This window comes from Sinohyriopsis cumingii, chromosome 13 (genome assembly GCF_028554795.1).
Source record: "Sinohyriopsis cumingii isolate HCF-2022 chromosome 13, ASM2855479v2, whole genome shotgun sequence".
Taxonomy (NCBI): Eukaryota; Metazoa; Mollusca; class Bivalvia; order Unionida; family Unionidae; genus Sinohyriopsis; species Sinohyriopsis cumingii.
Window position 1 is genome coordinate 20,466,589 of NC_142973.1, and position 17,863 is coordinate 20,484,451.

General features: G+C 35.5%; 1 protein-coding gene across 3 annotated transcripts in view; it reads right to left on the minus strand.

The window, feature by feature from the left end:
* Positions 1–12: 12 nt before the first annotated feature.
* The window catches only part of LOC149785023 (DNA polymerase delta catalytic subunit-like), a 113,951-nt gene continuing 96,100 nt past the window's right edge, over positions 13–17,863 (minus strand). For 2 of the 3 annotated variants that reach the window (XM_089978724.1, XM_089978725.1), the window contains 3 exons: positions 13,391–13,504; positions 6,507–6,660; positions 13–4,030 (listed from right to left, as the gene is read on the minus strand). In XM_089978724.1, the coding sequence (XP_089834850.1) occupies positions 3,934–4,030; positions 6,507–6,660; positions 13,391–13,504 (365 nt within the window). In that variant the 3' untranslated portion in view covers positions 13–3,933. Of the gene's footprint in view, positions 4,031–6,506; positions 6,661–10,538; positions 11,056–13,390; positions 13,505–17,863 lie in introns of those variants that run through there. The other variant, XM_089978726.1, reaches the window with a different exon arrangement.

A 17,863-nucleotide genomic window follows, 5' to 3' on the forward strand; every position in this document is an offset into this window, starting at 1 on the left:
TGTTGACTGTACTACAAGTTTGGGTTTTATTTCTCTAATCATAACACAAGTACAGATACATGTATTGCCAATAACACAAAACATGCAACATCTAGCACAAGTACATACTCCTGAATGCGTATAGGTAAAGCACTTTTGTCAAATGTTGTTTTCTGGCATTTACTGTATCCACACACACTTATAAAGACAAGTCCAACTTGAAACTGCATAGATCCAGATCTGCCATCACATAATGTTCATGCAGATCTGGGTCTGTGCAGTTCGTTACGAGTAATCATTAGAACAATAGCACATACCCTGATCTGCAGGCACAATAAGCTATGGCAGATCAGGAGCTTGTTGTCTGCAGTTTGACATGACTTATAAGCAAGTATAGACAGTAATATAACATCCTGCAAAACACTAGTGTAACATTTGTGTTCTGTTGACATATGGAACCCATCCTTGTAAACATGTATACAACATTGTATTTTCAAAAATGTTAACCCCAAAAAGTATTTGTCACAGAAACTAGTATTAACTTTAGCTGATATCAAGAATACTAGATGTAAAAGCTCATAGAAAACAGATGCTTTTGTTTGTATGCTTTAATCTTTGGAATTTATTTTTACTAAACACAACAAAATCATTCATACACTGACGAATTCATTTATATGCATACAAATTTACAGAATAAAGACACTTGAAAAATACAATGAACACAACCTGCCCTACTTAAGCCATGAAAGATTCCCTGGAACTTAACAAACTTTGTACCATTAATTATTTATGCTAATGTGGCACAAAATATCTACATCAGTCTTTAAAGGTAGATTTCATCTTTTGCAAACAGCCATTGTGGTGAATGCATTCACTGTATATCAGGTACATGAATATTCCTGACACAGGAATATCACTAGTAGTATTTGAATATTCCTGACACATGGACACAGGAATATCCCTAGTAGTATACGAATATTCCTGACATATGGACATAGGAATATCCCTAGTAGTATTTGAATATTCCTGACACATGGACACAGGAATATCCCTAGTAGTATTTGAATATTCCTGACACATGGACACAGGAATATCCCTAGTAGTATTTGAATATTCCTGACACATGGACACAGGAATATCCCTAGTAGTATTTGAATATTCCTGACACATGGACACAGGAATATCCCTAGTAGTATTTGAATATTCCTGACACATGGACACAGGAATATCCCTAGTAGTATTTGTTTAGACATTCTGTGCAGTGTGGTAAACCCAAACTGTCTATAGATGATGTCATAATATTACATGATTATTGTTCCTTTGAATGGTTGGTCTAGAACAAAATATATTTACAGTAATGGTATCAAGATATATATACCTAAATAACATACAATATATACCTAAAAACAAACAAAATTACAGTGATATATCCACAATTTATGCTTGAACTCTGCACAATACTGACAAAATAAAGAAAAAAGTTAACTCCTGACTTGAAAGATCACCCAATAGTGAGACCATCTGTTTCTGACCCGCTTCTTGATGCGCAAGTTAATTTGCTACATAATGTGATTATTTATTCTGGAAAGATCAACTGCCTTGAAATACCACGTTTTGCAGTAACAACGTGTAGTCTCTCAAGAAAGGGTTCACTGTTGATAAATAGACATCCTCATAAATTTGTAGTCTCTCAAGATAGAGTGCTCAAGATATGGTTTACTGTTGATAATTGGACATCTTCATAAATACATTAACCTTTATTACCATGTATACTCCCTTTTAAGTAAAGTCCAACTGCAACTACACAGACCCAGATCTGCCATCACATAATGTGCTGAGTCTTTGCAGTTTTTTTTACAAAGTGTAATCAGCAGAACACACAATACAGACTGTGATCTGCAGGTGCATTATGTTACGGCAGATCAGGATTTTTATTATTTGCAGTTTAACTCGGCTTATAAGTGAGTAAAGACGGTATATATTTCATAGTGAGATACTGAAATATACAAGTGTGAGAAAAATAATAATCACCACGGTGGTGATACAACTTTTGTTTCCGTCAAAACACCAAACAGCAGACTTCAAGTATTAACTTTTTGTAATTGGTTTCCAGCATGAATCATGGAAATAGTCAATGATAAAACTTGCATGAGCTATTGCTACATGTCACCCATTCAGTATTGTATACCCGTAATACTCCATGACAAATTGTACACGGGGGGGCGTGTTCTGACGAGTGTGATCGCTCTCACATGCCGTCACTCTCCTTAAATTGCTTCAGGAGAGCAATTCATTACTATCCTCATCTCATTTTTCAAAACAAAGATTTCCAGATATTTTCTGATCAAACTTCTCAATTTTTTCCCCAAATTCCATGGCAGCTGCCTTTCAAAAATACTGATATGTTATAGGTTCCACCATTTTGATATATGAGATCAAGTGCCATAAACGATGATATGCCAGAAACAATGATGTCATAAATATTTGAAGAGTGAAAATCTCTGCTCAACGCTACCAGGAGAGTTGTTTGCAGCTCTCCTGCATTTTACAAACACAAGCCATGTGTAGTACACATTTTTAAAGAGAAAAAGACCCTCCTGATTAAAGAATATAATACATTTTTTTAAATAGCACTTTTAACTTGCATTACAATTGTGTTTGAAAATGATGGATAAACTGTTTGTTGCTTAAATTCTGATTCCAAACTGAAATTAAGTGACAATCAGAAATTGGATATCTACTACAGAGCTAGACTGTAAGCTAGCCAAGGACACACAAAAATTTATATTTAAAAATCGAAATAAATAATGAAAATCCAAAAAATCATTAAAATCTTGTGTTTACTGATGTCAGGGTCTGAAATCTCTCAGGTAAAACTGTTCTGTAATTCTTCTAGTTACCCCACATCTCAACAGCATCAGTCCACATATGATATGTTTTAACAAAAATAAAATGTCTTCCTTTTTGTATGAATAGTCATCATGTTTACAAAATGCAGTTTGAAGCATGATATATACAAAATTGTCCCAAACATACTGAAAAATTTAGCAACTTTTGTTTTTACTTATGTAGTAATGCAGCTGTTCTTAACATTGGCACAGACTGGAAAAAAGAGCAAACGGATGGCTTTTGCATTGAAAAAATATAATCAAAAGAAAATCTAGTTTTTTAAATAGATATATTGAAAATTTCACTTAAGTGGGAACATTTTGTATTGTCAGAATGTTTCCAATATAATGTTTTCACTAAACTCATTAATATTTCTATATATCTGCCCCCCAAAAATGTAGATATACTCAAGTACTGGCATGAATATATATGGACTTCAACTCTAGTCCAAGATTATTATGCAAAATATATTTCTGAAGGCTACAACAGTATACATGTTAGAAAGTTTTGGTTTGGCACTTTACAACACAGTAACACAAGTAGGTTATTTAGTGATGAGGCACATGGAGTAAAGTGCTTTGCCCAAGGATGCATGAAGACAGCTGACACGGGCTGATCCAATGTTAGGATCTGAACCTGCATCACAAGTCTGGCACACTACCTACAGAACCATCACGATTTCTGCCTTAGTCGACTCTGATGGAATCAGACATATTCAACATACTTAAGCCCACAGTAAGTGTAGAAAGTATGTTGTTCATTCAGTGGCTCATGTGGAGTGTAAGCTATACTATATTGTTTTAGCAATATACTTAAAGTTAATGAAAATATCTATTATCAAAGTATAGCTCCTATCTGGTTAAGATGATGGACAATGAATAAATAATTTCATAAGGATGAATGAAAGAAATCATGACTAACATCACTTGTTCAAAATCATAAGACATCATACAGCAAAAGATTTTGTAAGTTATACATATCCATCGTAGTAGTACAGTCTTTAACAGTTCTTAAATAAGATGATATGATCCAGCTTTTTTCCCCCCACAGATTAGATCCAAATAATCACCAAGTTGGTTCCCCAAAACGCTCCAACAACTTATCTTGGTCACCTAAATCTTTCTGTACTTTCTTCCTCTGGTAAAAAATTGGACAATCACGACTGAAAAAAAAAAATATATTCTGTAAATGCATTTTTATTTGAGAAAAAAAAAAGGGGGGGGGAAATCACACAAAGAGACTGACATTAAAAATATTCTAAAGGAATCCAAGAAGTCTGTTCCTGCTTATGATTCTTATTCTTTCTTTTTAACTACTGAGTAATGAAACCATCAAATTACACTTAAGAAACTCCCATGTATCAAAATTTGCATCAAAGGAAAATATTTTTGAAAATTTGAAGAAAAAAAATTAATAATACTTCCCTGATGATAACAGAATTGACTTCTGCACTTGTTGCCTCAACTTGTTCCAAAACTATAACTAAACATCTTATCATTTTAAATGCATGTATGACTTTTGACCTGATGTCATGGATAAGATCAATGAACTTGTCTAAGATACTATTAAGATATAAACCTGCATGCTAACTTGGACTACAAATCTGTAAGAGTCATCTAGACAGTACATGCTCCAGGTGGTCTAGCACTCCCAATTTAAAAAATATTGAATGCAGTAGAAAAACACCTCTACCCAATTTGTGTACACAAGTTTGGTTGAGATACATTCAACAGCAAGTTATACTCTGGAAACAAAAGTGTTTACATGTGAAATAACTATGTCCACCCCATCCTTGTACTCCATACTGGGGGATGATAATAATATTTAGTTCTTTTCATTTGCCATTATAGTTAAACAAATGGCACATGATATGCCCATCTTGTCCCTACTAGTGACCTTGATCTTTGTACTTAGGACTTACTGTACTGCAGAAGCATGGACCTCAGCGATGTTTCATCAAAATATCAGTAGCAATTAAAAAATGACCACATAGATAAGAAAATGGGGCACTAACTTGCATTATCCCTTGCTATGACCTTGGTCTTGAGGCAGGGGGTGTGACTAAATATGCAAAACATTGTGAAGTCAAGATATATAAAGGGCTGAAGTTCATTAAAATATTTTCATTGGTTCAAAACTAAAGGTCACAGAGTTATAATTTCTCTTGCAATGACTGACCTTAAGGCAAAGGGCACGGCTATGATATGTGACACACTGTCTTGTCATGTCTGGTTAGAGTTTATTAAAATATCTTCAATAGTTAAAAAACTGTATTCCAGTTAAAGATACCAATCAGGCCCTCGGTCATAAAAATTTACTCAACATTTCAAGTAGCAAAATGTTTCTCAAGTCTTGGAAATATTTCTAAACATTGGCAAATAAGTCTTTTAATTGGTTGGAATAGATTCAAGTAAGATTAGGAGTAAGTAAAGTTTCTTAATGGTTTATTTTCCATTGCTGTGACCTTCAGTTTGAGGTATGCAGCATGACTCCAGTATGGAACACATTATACATAACTGTATGGGACACAGTATATATAACTGTATGGGACACATTATATATAACCGTATGGGACACATTATATATAACTGTATGAGACAACGTTATATATAACTGGCTAAAGTCTCATTACAATATCTTCAATAGTTCAAAGTTAAACTCTAGGCAAGGATACAAGTCAGAGAATTACATTTTCCCTTGTGATGACCATAATCTTTGGACAGGGGACTGGCTATCGAAACACACCAACTGGTCATGATATATACGTGAGCAAAGTTTCATAAAGATCTCTCCAACCATTACATAGTTATGGGCATCAACTTATGCACACACAAAAACAACACACACACTTAAACGAGGTTTTTCCTCCACCATATATACTGGCTGCCATGTATAGCCTATCATGTGCTGAACGGTGGCATAAAACCAACAACGATGAAAATAAACTAAGTTTAATCCTTTTGAAATTGTTTGTTATGCTCGTTAGTTAAAACTCTAACCTTGAAATCAATCTACTAGTATTTTAGCAGCAGCAATAACAAACGCATGCTACAAGGTGAATGGACAACAGGCCATCTTCTGGTCTAGGAGGATTAGGGATAACAAATTTGTGTTAACAGTGAGATGACAGATGGGTGACAAATTACATAAACACATCTGGTCTATGATAAATAAAGCAAAAATAGTCCAGCCCTTAATTGCTCAAAAAATGTACATTTATTTATCAATCAGAATTATTTGGGCATTGTAGCATGGAATCTTGAAGGTTAAAGTCAATATGAAAAAGACATTTCTTCAAGTGTTTATGCTGCAAGTAACAGATGTCCCTTTTTCTTACGTTAAGTCTGCAAGACCAGCGTAATTCATGAAGGCAATGAATAATCTTGAATAGAAACAAATTAATTACACACGCTACTAAGTAAATAAAACTTTTTTGATGAAGGATACATTATATAGCCAATAAAAGCAAATATTTATTATTGATAAAATAAATGTAATTTGTATTTCGCTATAAAAAAATTTCACCCAAAATCTAAATAAAGGTAACAGTGCTAACATAGAGTCCATGGTATAAATGAGACCCATGTTTAAACATCTACAAATGCTGTCAATAAACTACATGAAAATGTTACACATACCTAGTGCAAAGCACGTCCTCATGCAGAGTACCTGTACATCGTTGACACTGGGTCCACAGCCGCGAGAATTTCTCCTCTAGACTTTGAAGGTGAGACACTTCCTTCTGGTAAATTTCAGACTCTTTTGTCTGGCAGTGATTACATACTGCAACTCCTGAAATTATTATGTGCAAAACAATGCTTAAACATTTTTTGAAGTAATACTGTGGATTCTTCTTTATTCATGGCATACCAGTTTTTATAGATTTAATGGTTGCTAGAAATCATAAATTTAAAGACCCAATAAAAAATAACAAGAAAACCATTTACCCAATTTAATTTTTTTTAAACCCAACAAAAAGTAATCCTCCTGTACAGACCATAGGACCCCATATCCAATCTATAAATTTAAAGACCCAATAAAAAATAATCTCACTGTACAGACAATATGACCACATATCCAATCTATAAATGTAAGCACAGAATAACATCGTTTTTGCAAAACAAAGAAACATACTCACAAGCATAGTATAGAACCATAAAACAGTCTTTATTTAAAGGAGAATGTGACTCATCACTTTATTATAAACATTCGGAGTATTTTACAAGATTAAAGACTTTTACTGCATTGGTTATATCAGTCCAGATTTATTACTTTGGTATAAATTACATCGCCTTAGGGCTGCTCCAGAAAAACATATCTGAGACACAGGAAAGGCACTTTTAATGTGAGGTACTCACCCCCAGATGCAATTTAGAATTTTCTTATAATTTTTATGTCAAATTATCTAGGCATATATTGTCAAAAAACTGCCTTCCCTGTATGTTTAAATGGAACACTCCTTAGTAGGACATTTAATTTGCCAACACTGGTCTTTTCCTTTATAGTTATGGTAGAGATACAAAAACCGGTTCTTGTATATTTTAACATCAAGAAAATAAATGATACATTTTAAGCTTTAAGTTGTGAACAGAAAGTTGTTGTTGTTGTAGTGTTTAACGCCATTTTTCGGCACACGATAGGCTATACATGGCGGCCAGTATTAATGGTGGAGGAAGAACCTGGGAAAACCCCGGAAAGAACCACCGACCCACAAGAAGCTACTGGCAAGCTTTCTCACATGCCCACATTGGCTGAATCTGAGACTCGAACCATGCAGGCAGAGGTGAGATGGCAGTGATCCGTAACGGAAAGCACTTTAGACCACTCGGCCACTCGGGGCCCCTGAACAGAAAGTAGTTACAGAGAGAGAAATTAATAAATAGAATATTCACTTCTGGTGAAGGTTATTTAAAGTTGAGCAGGTAATTTTGCCACCTACTGCAAAACATGCAATTATGGTCAGCCATTTCATAAATTTGTTACTGAACAAATTACCTCATCATATCACATGCAATTAGGAGATATACCAAAACCTCCATTTTGGTACCAAAATTATTTTGAATATATTTTGATGATTCTTGTTCTGTGTAAAAAAACATTGATGCTATCATCTGAATCATGGTGTCCTATGACTGATTCACTGTAATGCATAAAAGGGAAGCATAAATAAACCACAAACTAAAAGGAAAGTTTGATAAGGTCTCAGATTTCAGCAATTATGGGAGAAAACACAATAAACAAGTAAAATAGAAATACGGTTCATCCACACACTATGAGCTAGGATGGGATGTAAACTGGACACTGCTGAGATTATTGACAACAAACGCCTTGAAAATTCACTAGATAGCTAATTATTTCATGAAGAAGAAATAAGGACTGAAGAAATAAAATCCTGACAATACAGAAACCCGTATTAGCCTCCTTTATGACTGAAGGCAAAATTCTCAGAGTAACTTTCTGCAAACCTGGAGTTGCAAATGGCATCCTAGAGAAGATGAGGACTAGAGAAGATGAGGACTACAGCACATGCACCATAGACGTGGGCAGCAACCTGGAGCTGTGCTATGTTCTGGGTTCCCTATATGAAAGATAACTTGCTCTCCTAACTTGCATGCAGAACAGCCGACAGTCATGTAGCAATTATAAATAATTCAGAGAGGTACTAAATTCTTCTTAAGGAAAAAATGTATATGCAAATATAGCGAAACCAATGGAATGCCCATAAAAAAGATTGTGCTGATGTTATTAAGACCTGTTGGCTAAATGGGCCACTTCCAAGTGAATCCAATCTGATCTGAAGTTAGGTCAGGTCCCTCATGTAACTAGTCATGCATGCATGCTATCAGAAAACAAGATTTCTACGATAGTTGCTTCATTGAGGCAATGAATAAAGGCCTGAATTTGCTTTAATTGAATCATGTGTGGACACATGAGAGATTTCATTTTGGAAACTGGGTGAGGGACTTTTGTCTATTCACGTCAAAATTCACTACAACATATGATACATCTGTGACCGATATCTTGTCTGCCATGATGCTGGAATGTGTCAGATCACTTTTGATGGTAAATGGGGCCAACTTTTTCTCCTCATAAAGCCGGAGAAAAGTTTCAGCCAGTTTTTGGAATGAAGCACTCAAATGAATGTTATTTTCTTTGCACCTGTCCCTGAATACACGCCTCTTTCCCTCGTAGGTCTTCAAAGTGGAGGACTTTCTTGCTCACAGGATTCTCTCCAGAACTGAAGGCTTGAATTCTTTTGTTTGCAGGGACAAGAGATGGGTTGGTCATCAAGAAAAGGATGGATACCTGTGTGATGATTTGGCTTTCCTGGAATCTTCCTGGCTAGATCTACTAGATCATTGACCCAGGATTTGTCCTATCTGAGACAGGCTAACCAGTCTTTGGTACTAAGACTGTGACTGGGTAGACAGAGGCCCACAGACCCTTCTAAGTTACTGAAAGTGCATCCACAGTCCAGCTTGCTGGTTTCAGGACTGAATGGTCTGACCCTTGTATAAGAAGTGGCCAGGACATTTAGTCTGCCAAGAATATGTCTGATTAAGTGATTTTGAGTTGGAAATGCCAATGCAGGAACTGACAAACCAGAATGCACTGATGAAATAATTAGGTTCTCCCTTGCTTGAGGTCAGCACCACCAAGTTGTCTCACATAATTAAGACAGCTTTCCGGCAAAGTTGGTCTTTCCAGAAATGAAAAGCACTGATTATATAGCCTTCACTTTGAGAAGATTGATGCAGAGATACATATTCTCCAGTCCCCATGCATCAATGACAGTCTAGAAGCCCACACATACTGTAACTTCCAGTTTGCTTTTTATTTCAGAGGATTTGATTGTGAGCCAACCATAACTGTGCCAATGATTCAGGAATGATAACATCTTGCCTGCAATTCTAATCTTTTAATCAAAATGGCTGGAAAATTGGTGTCATTAAGCACGCATTATTATTTGTAAAGGATACATGAAAAGATGGCCAATCAGATCTGCTGCCACACTGCATAATCTGTCAAGTTGCAAAAACTCTCACCATGAGCAACTTCCTGTCTGAAATGGATTCTATGAATTCAATGATAAGCATCATTCAAACATAGGTAGTTGTATGAGATTGAGATTGGTTATAAATTCCATATCAAGGTGGACAATTCAATGGAATGGACAGAAGTTGGGACTTTTCCCCCCTTCTGAGATGATATAAAAGGGATGGGAGATCGTTCCTGCCCTTGATGAGAATTGAACTTACCATGTTTCTGGAGGACATTATCCTGATACATCACCAATGCTATGGGTGAAGTTAAGCGGAACAGGGCAATGATGCAGTTCATAACCCTTTTATTTTTGAAAGCACAATAATTCGCGTTTTTGCCGAATGGGAGTGCTTGAAATCAATAAATAGTTCTGAGGTACCATATATACTCGCTTATTTCAATTCAACTGTAAGTTGACCCCCTCCCCATTTTAGGGCTATAAAAAGTCAATCTTTGACCCTATTATAAGTCGAGGTGTATTTTTAAGTCAGATCTGAATGAAAGGGTGACAAAGTTATGCTGTTAAAATAACCAAGCACAGAGAGAATAAGAGAGGAGAAAAATAAGACAGAACCAATGTAAAATGTGATTATTTTATTGAGTGGAACCTGTCACAAATAAATTGACAATTTACAACCTGTCCTAATTAAATCCATTAAAATCCATATAGGTTTACCGCTTATATTTATTTAAATGATAAATCCATGAATCCAATTATATTTCAATGCCAATATAAAGATAAATCAGAATGATCTCATCCACAATATCTCATACTTTAATTCAACGTGCCTTTCAAATAAACAACGAATGTCAAGTCCACATTTTTTAAAATCACAGTATCCTATAGATGTCACTATTTAAAGTCCAAGAATTAACCCTTACTGTCTGCTAAAGTTCTAAAATCCTCCATAGCTGTCTAGTAAATCATCATGGTCTAGTAATCATAATTATCGTCTGATTCCGTTTCCTTGGCTTCACTCTCATATGCTCTTTGTGGTGTATTCTGTCTCGATTTCCGGGGAGAGACCCAACAAAGTCCCCCACCCCCATTAAACTCACAAATGATTCAACTCTAGGATGAATGCTCAAGACATATCTTTGGTCCAAATCACACAAACGTTGCATGTTCCTGAACAGGTACACCTAGTGGAAACAAAATGCATGAGTCATGGTTGCCCTAGTGAGCTTTAAATTTCTTGCATTTGGGACATATAACTGTTGTTTTCTGAAATGCCAAAAGCAACAAAGATTGTCAATAAAATAAGGAAACAATGTATTAATATGTTGCAAAAACAACACCTGTTACCAAATGAGTGAGCAAAAACCTGACTTAGGTAAATCACAGCATGCAACAATGATACCCTGTTCAAACACAAGGTCAAAGTTCGCAACTGTGACAAATTCATGTATAATTTTTTTAAATAATGAAAAACTAATGTATCCCAACTGTGGTAGCAACATTATCGATCACAAAAAAATCCAAATTTGATAATGGATGGTTAAAATACAGAGTTCTATTTAAGTGGATTTTTGGGAGGTCTCTGCATAATGTGGACTGATCAACAGTGAAAGCATAACACTAGCGACACCTGGTGGCATCAAGGGAAGGTAATGGGCAAGGTTTAGTGCCATTTGTCTATTTGCTAAAGAAAACAAAGACAGTTTTTGACTTTTTGGAGGCCTGGATTCAGGAGGTAGCAAACTGATATTCCTTGTGATTATGCTTCAAATAGGCCCCCCCCCCCCCCAAATCAAGTGGAATTCGTGATGCTGAGTCTTGGACAGCTGTTGATTGACCTGGAAGGGTGACCTGTTGAGCTGTGGATATGGTTCCTACTAGATCAAATTAAGCCCTCTGGGATGAAACATCTCAGAGATAACAGAGAATGTGGACTCTAATCTCTATCCTACAGTCTGAATGATTTGGTTAGCAAACAGGACCCTCTAGAAGCTTCCAAGAACTGAAGCTTTCGCTCGGTGGAGCATCGACAGGACAGTTTTCAGAGGTTTGTGTCCTATGGAGGCTCAGAAGGCTGAATCTTTCAGTGACATAAGAAAATCTAGAATTGATGACATCACTTGAGAGCAGACAACATATTCTTGGTTGCATGAGGTGAGACGACTAACGTCTCCTGAAATACACAAGACATATCTGGCAAAGAATGATGAGGTCTGCCACTCACTAAACTTGTAGAATGACCTGAATTAGAAACTGTGATTATGAGACAGTCGCAGATTAATGAGACTCTTCTCGTGGCAGAGAGTAGAGAGATTGCTACACATCATCATCTTTTGAAATGTGAGGAATTAATCTTGTCATCGTGCTGAATAAGTGTCTTGGGGCGGTATATGGGTTAGACTGGTCCTTGTAAATATCTGCAAAAGCAATTCAGAAAAGTACACAAGTATCCATATTACACACAAAAAACCTTACATAAAAGGAAATTGAGGCACCACTGTGTACAAAGTAGGTGTGACAAAATCCATAATGAGGCAATGCAGGGGAAAAGGCCCACATACCACCTGTTTAAGTAAAATCACTGAAGTTGGCACCCGTACACTACAAAGCCTTGGAACACTCACCAACATGTACCCATTTGTAATGGAGATAAACATTTTTTTAGATTTTTTTGTAAGTGCTAGAGGTTTGTACATACATAAAACAATTATAGCCCGAACTTAATGTGAAGTAACCTAGGCTCCCTGTGCTGTTGTTGTTGTTGTGGGGGTTAACGACATTTTTCAGCACACGATAGGCTATGTATGGCGGCCAGTATTAATGGTGGAGGAAGAACCCGGGCAAACCCCGGGAAGAACCACCGACCCACGAGAAGCTACTGGCAAGCTTTCTCACATACCCAATTTGGCCAAATCCTAGACTCGAACCCACACAGGGAGAGGTGAGATGGCAGTGATCCGTAACGGAGAGCGCTTTAGACCACTCGGCCACTCAGGGCCCCTGGCTCCCTGTGCAGGTACTTAAATGTGTGATGACAACTAAGTGTTAGCAAATTGTAAAGGCAGAAGAGAAAATGTTGGAAATATAGATGGAGTATCCTTTCCTGAGAAGTGAAAAACTCCTTCAACCTGTAATGGTATATCTTCCACAAAGATTTTAGCTTTTGCAAAGTCTCTCTTGACGAGAGTGTGCTTCTTAGCACGAACAGAAGTAGTAACTGAGAGGTTCTTCAACTTTGCCACCAATCCTTGTACCTAACAGGAGGTCACTCTGCCCAATCGCTACCTAGGTCAACAGGCAACTTTTATCTCACTTTCGCTAAAAGTAGTGTCTGAGAAGGCTGGATTTGCAAGGTAGTAGTTCTCCTATGGTATTATGATTGGGTAACATATTTAAAGAAGAAATGGATTTACTACATGTATCTAATCACCACTGTAACACTTTTAAGTATATATATATATATATATATATATATATATAATACACATGAAGAAGATAATTAGTAACAATTAGACCCACCTTCCCTGTCCAAAACAGATTTACATCCTACACAATTGCTCCTCTTCTTTGCAAACGCCATCAGTCCACCAATCTTTGCAGTTGTCACTGTTTTTGTTCTTGTGTGTTCTCCCTCTGGTAAAGAATTCAAAAGTTTTGATAAGAATTAATAAATTCAGTATGTTACTCCTATGGAAGGTCTAACAATCCTTTGATAAGAATTAATAAATTCAGCATGTTACTCCTATGGAAGGTCAAACAATCCTTTGATAAGAATTAATAAATTCAGCATGTTACTCCTATGGAAGGTCTAACAATCCTTTGATAAGAATTAATAAATTCAGCATGTTACTCCTATGGAAGGTCTAACAATCCTTTGATAAGAATTAATAAATTCAGCATGTTATTCCTATGGAAAGTCTAACAATCCTTTAATAAGAATTAATAAATTCAGCATGTTACTCCTATGGAAGGTCTAACAATCCTTTGATAAGAATTAATAAATTCAGCATGTTATTCCTATGGAAAGTCTAACAATCCTTTAATAAGAATTAATAAATTCAGCATGTTATTCCTATGGAAGGTCTAACAATTCTTTGATAAGAATTAATAAATTCAGTATGTTACTCCTATGGAAGGTCTAACAATTCTTTGATAAGAATTAATAAATTCAGCATGTTATTCCTATGGAAAGTCTAACAATCCTTTAATAAGAATTAATAAATTCAGCATGTTACTCCTATGGAAGGTCTAACAATTCTTTGATAAGAATTAATAAATTCAGTATGTTACTCCTATGGAAGGTCTAACAATCCTTTGATAAGAATTAATAAATTCAGCATGTTACTCCTATGGAAGGTCTAACAATCCTTTGATAAGAATTAATAAATTCAGCATGTTATTCCTATGGAAAGTCTAACAATCCTTTAATAAGAATTAATAAATTCAGCATGTTACTCCTATGGAAGGTCTAACAATCCTTTGATAAGAATTAATAAATTCAGCATGTTATTCCTATGGAAAGTCTAACAATCCTTTGATAAGAATTAATAAATTCAGCATGTTACTCCTATGGAAGGTCTAACAATTCTTTGATAAGAATTAATAAATTCAGCATGTTATTCCTATGGAAAGTCTAACAATCCTTTAATAAGAATTAATAAATTCAGCATGTTACTCCTATGGAAGGTCTAACAATCCTTTGATAAGAATTAATAAATTCAGCATGTTATTCCTATGGAAAGTCTAACAATCCTTTAATAAGAATTAATAAATTCAGCATGTTACTCCTATGGAAGGTCTAACAATTCTTTGATAAGCATTAATAAATTCAGCATGTTATTCCTATGGAAAGTCTAACAATCCTTTAATAAGAATTAATAAATTCAGCATGTTATTCCTATGGAAAGTCTAACAATCCTTTGATAAGAATTAATAAATTCAGCATGTTACTCCAATAGAAGGTCTAACTATCCTTTGTGATTATGTAAGAATAAAACAGAACTACAAAAACAAATATAGGAAAATTCAGATATTAATGCAACATCAATATTCAAAATAATTTTGACTGATATTTTAATTGAAAAGATGAAAACTGACTTGAAGTCACAAGAAATTTATAGTATCTGGGTGGAAATTTCTCAAAATAATGCTTGGCTTCATTTATAAACCACCTAACTTCAATGAAATTTGGGAAGATAATTTTGAGGAACAAATAGATTACATTCTTCAACAGAGAATATGTGTGTGTGTGATTAAAGTTGCTTTAACAATTTTTCAGTCATATTGCTACATCTGCAGTGTGGCAGTTTATAGTTATGTCGAGCACTGGGGAATCATGCTGCAGACATGTAGCATCATGTCCCACCTAGTCACATTATTCTGAAACCAGGCCAACCAGTCCTATTAACCTCCTAATGCTGAGCACATAACCAAACAGCTATCAGAATTGCCAACCCTGTGTTTTTTCCATAAGTTTGACCAGTTTTCAGTGAGGTGTAACAAAATATCATAAACTGCTATTGTAAAACGGGAAAACGTATCTAAAAGTTCGGTATTCCATACATGCAGCGACAGTAAACATGTTCAACAAAAATGTTTGCAAAGTAAACATACACCATATGTAGTACAGTTGCTCAAATGTCAGTTCCAAACCTATGCAGCTCAATGGCTTGTTGCTATTTCTCAGTTTGACTTAGGTTGTTGTTGTTGTTTTTGTTGTAGGGTTTAATGCCATTTTTCAGCACACAATAGGCTATACATGGTGGCCAGTTTTATTGGTGGAGGAAGAACCTGGGAAATCCCCGGAAAGAACCACCAACCCTTGAGAAGCTACTGGCAAGCTTTCTCACATGCCCACATTGGCTGAATCCGAGACTCGAACCCACGCAGACAGAGGTGAGATAGCAGTGATCTGTAATGGAAAGCGCTTTAGACCACTCGGCCACTTGGGGCCCCCTCAATTTGACTTAAGTATTGTTTTTGTTTTTTCCATTTAAATAATAGCTCCCACCATGAGACATACTCAAATTGACATGTGATATCCAATAAACATAAATGTGTCCTTTTCTGTTTTTATTCACAAGAATTTGAATATTCCTTTTTATTATTCTGTGCTGATCATTAACACTTTTTAAGAGGCTTATATTCTGTTTTGTCTTCAACATGCATCGCTTGCTGGATCCATTTTTCAAAATTCTATCATCTACAGTTTGATCATGCAGATGCTTCACTGGAAAAAATGTTCAATTTAGAGCATCTGAGGTACTGCTGTGAAGTTAGTCTGGTTCCCTGACTAATTCCACTATTTCTCATGAAACCCAGATCCAGACAAAACAAAGATGAACCAATTATCTGGATTTTTCGGTGGTATTTTAAGGGTCATTTTTGTAAGACTTATGGCAAAATCATAAGAGTTGGCAGGTCTGAGGTGTTACTACCATTTTTAAAAGTCTTTGTTATGGCTTGGTCCAGGTTCGAACCCACAACCTCCTGCATTAAAGGCAGATGCTTTAAATACATGGCCGCCGAAGCAGTCTTTTCACAGAAGAAAGAAACATATTGCTCAATATTCAAATAAAAATTGTGGTGTTGTGGGTTTAATTCCATTATTCAGCACATGGTGGCCAGCATATTTGGCAGAGAAGATCCGAGGGGAAAACCCCAGGAAGAACCAAATAACTGGATGGAATTTACTGCATCATTAGGCCTTGTCCAGCTGGTAAATGAACCCACAAGGGTTACAAAAATATCAAGCACTTTAACTGATCACATGTAAACCAAGCTACCAGACAATGTGGCAAATTTTTAAGTACCAATTATTGATTTTATTGACCATTACCCTGTTTTGTCTCAAAAGAAGGGTACAATGCAAGACTATGATTAGCATCAATACACACAAAACTATCACATACAGAATGTTCAAAAACTTCAACAAAGAACAATTTCTTGAGTGGGGAGGGGGATGGGACTGACTTATTTATGGATATAGTCTCTAAACATGCTCCACTGAAAATTAATTGGGTAAAGTCCAACATAATCAAGAACATGTAATATAATCCCAAATTTTTACAATGTTGATGCAGTTTTGGGATGGATGTAGTGTCTAAAATGCACCTTGGTAAATACAGTCTTAAAATATGAAATCCAGCCTAACAGGCTGACAACTGAAATCTTGGATGCCATTAAAACACAAGACCAATTCAAGGCAATAGGAAACCATGTACAATATAAATAATGCCAAAATAAAATACTATGCATAATTAAACAGGCTACACATTTTTTTAATCATCAATCAGTGCCTGAAAACAAAACTGTAATTCTACTTGGAAAGTTTTCAATAATCTCACAAGATGGACAAAATCCGACCAATAAAATCCACTCATTTTTGGAAATGACACCCTTATCGCTCATGACAATGATACTGCGTATGTTTTGAATGAGTTTTTTCATCAAAATTTACCACAAAATTAAAATAACTACTAAAAGAAAACAATTCTGATGAATAAAAAAAATCTATCAACCAGTAAAATCGCAAGTAGAGTACATTTCTGTATCCCACCAGAATCAAAGAACTTTGCAAAAAAAAGTCTCAGTGAACTTGATACCATGAAAGCTATAGGACTTCATCAGACTCATTAAAATGTCTACCTCGGATATTCCAGACAGCATAATATTCATAATCAAATTAAGTATTGCAAATTCATATGGAAAAGTGCAAAGGTAGTCTATTTACAAATCAGGTTTTAAGGAAGATGCAGATAACTATGGACCCATTTCAATATTGCCCACAAAAATTATTGAAAAACATATCCTCAACTTGTTTATGTTATATTTAACCAAACACTCACTGTTACACCTAACCAACCAGGCTTTAGATATAATCATTTATGTGAGACTGCCTTGTTCTCTTAAAAGATAAATGGCTTCAAGCACATAATAAGGTAAAATACAAGAATCTTTACTTTCAAGAATGCATTGGAGCCAAATGAATAT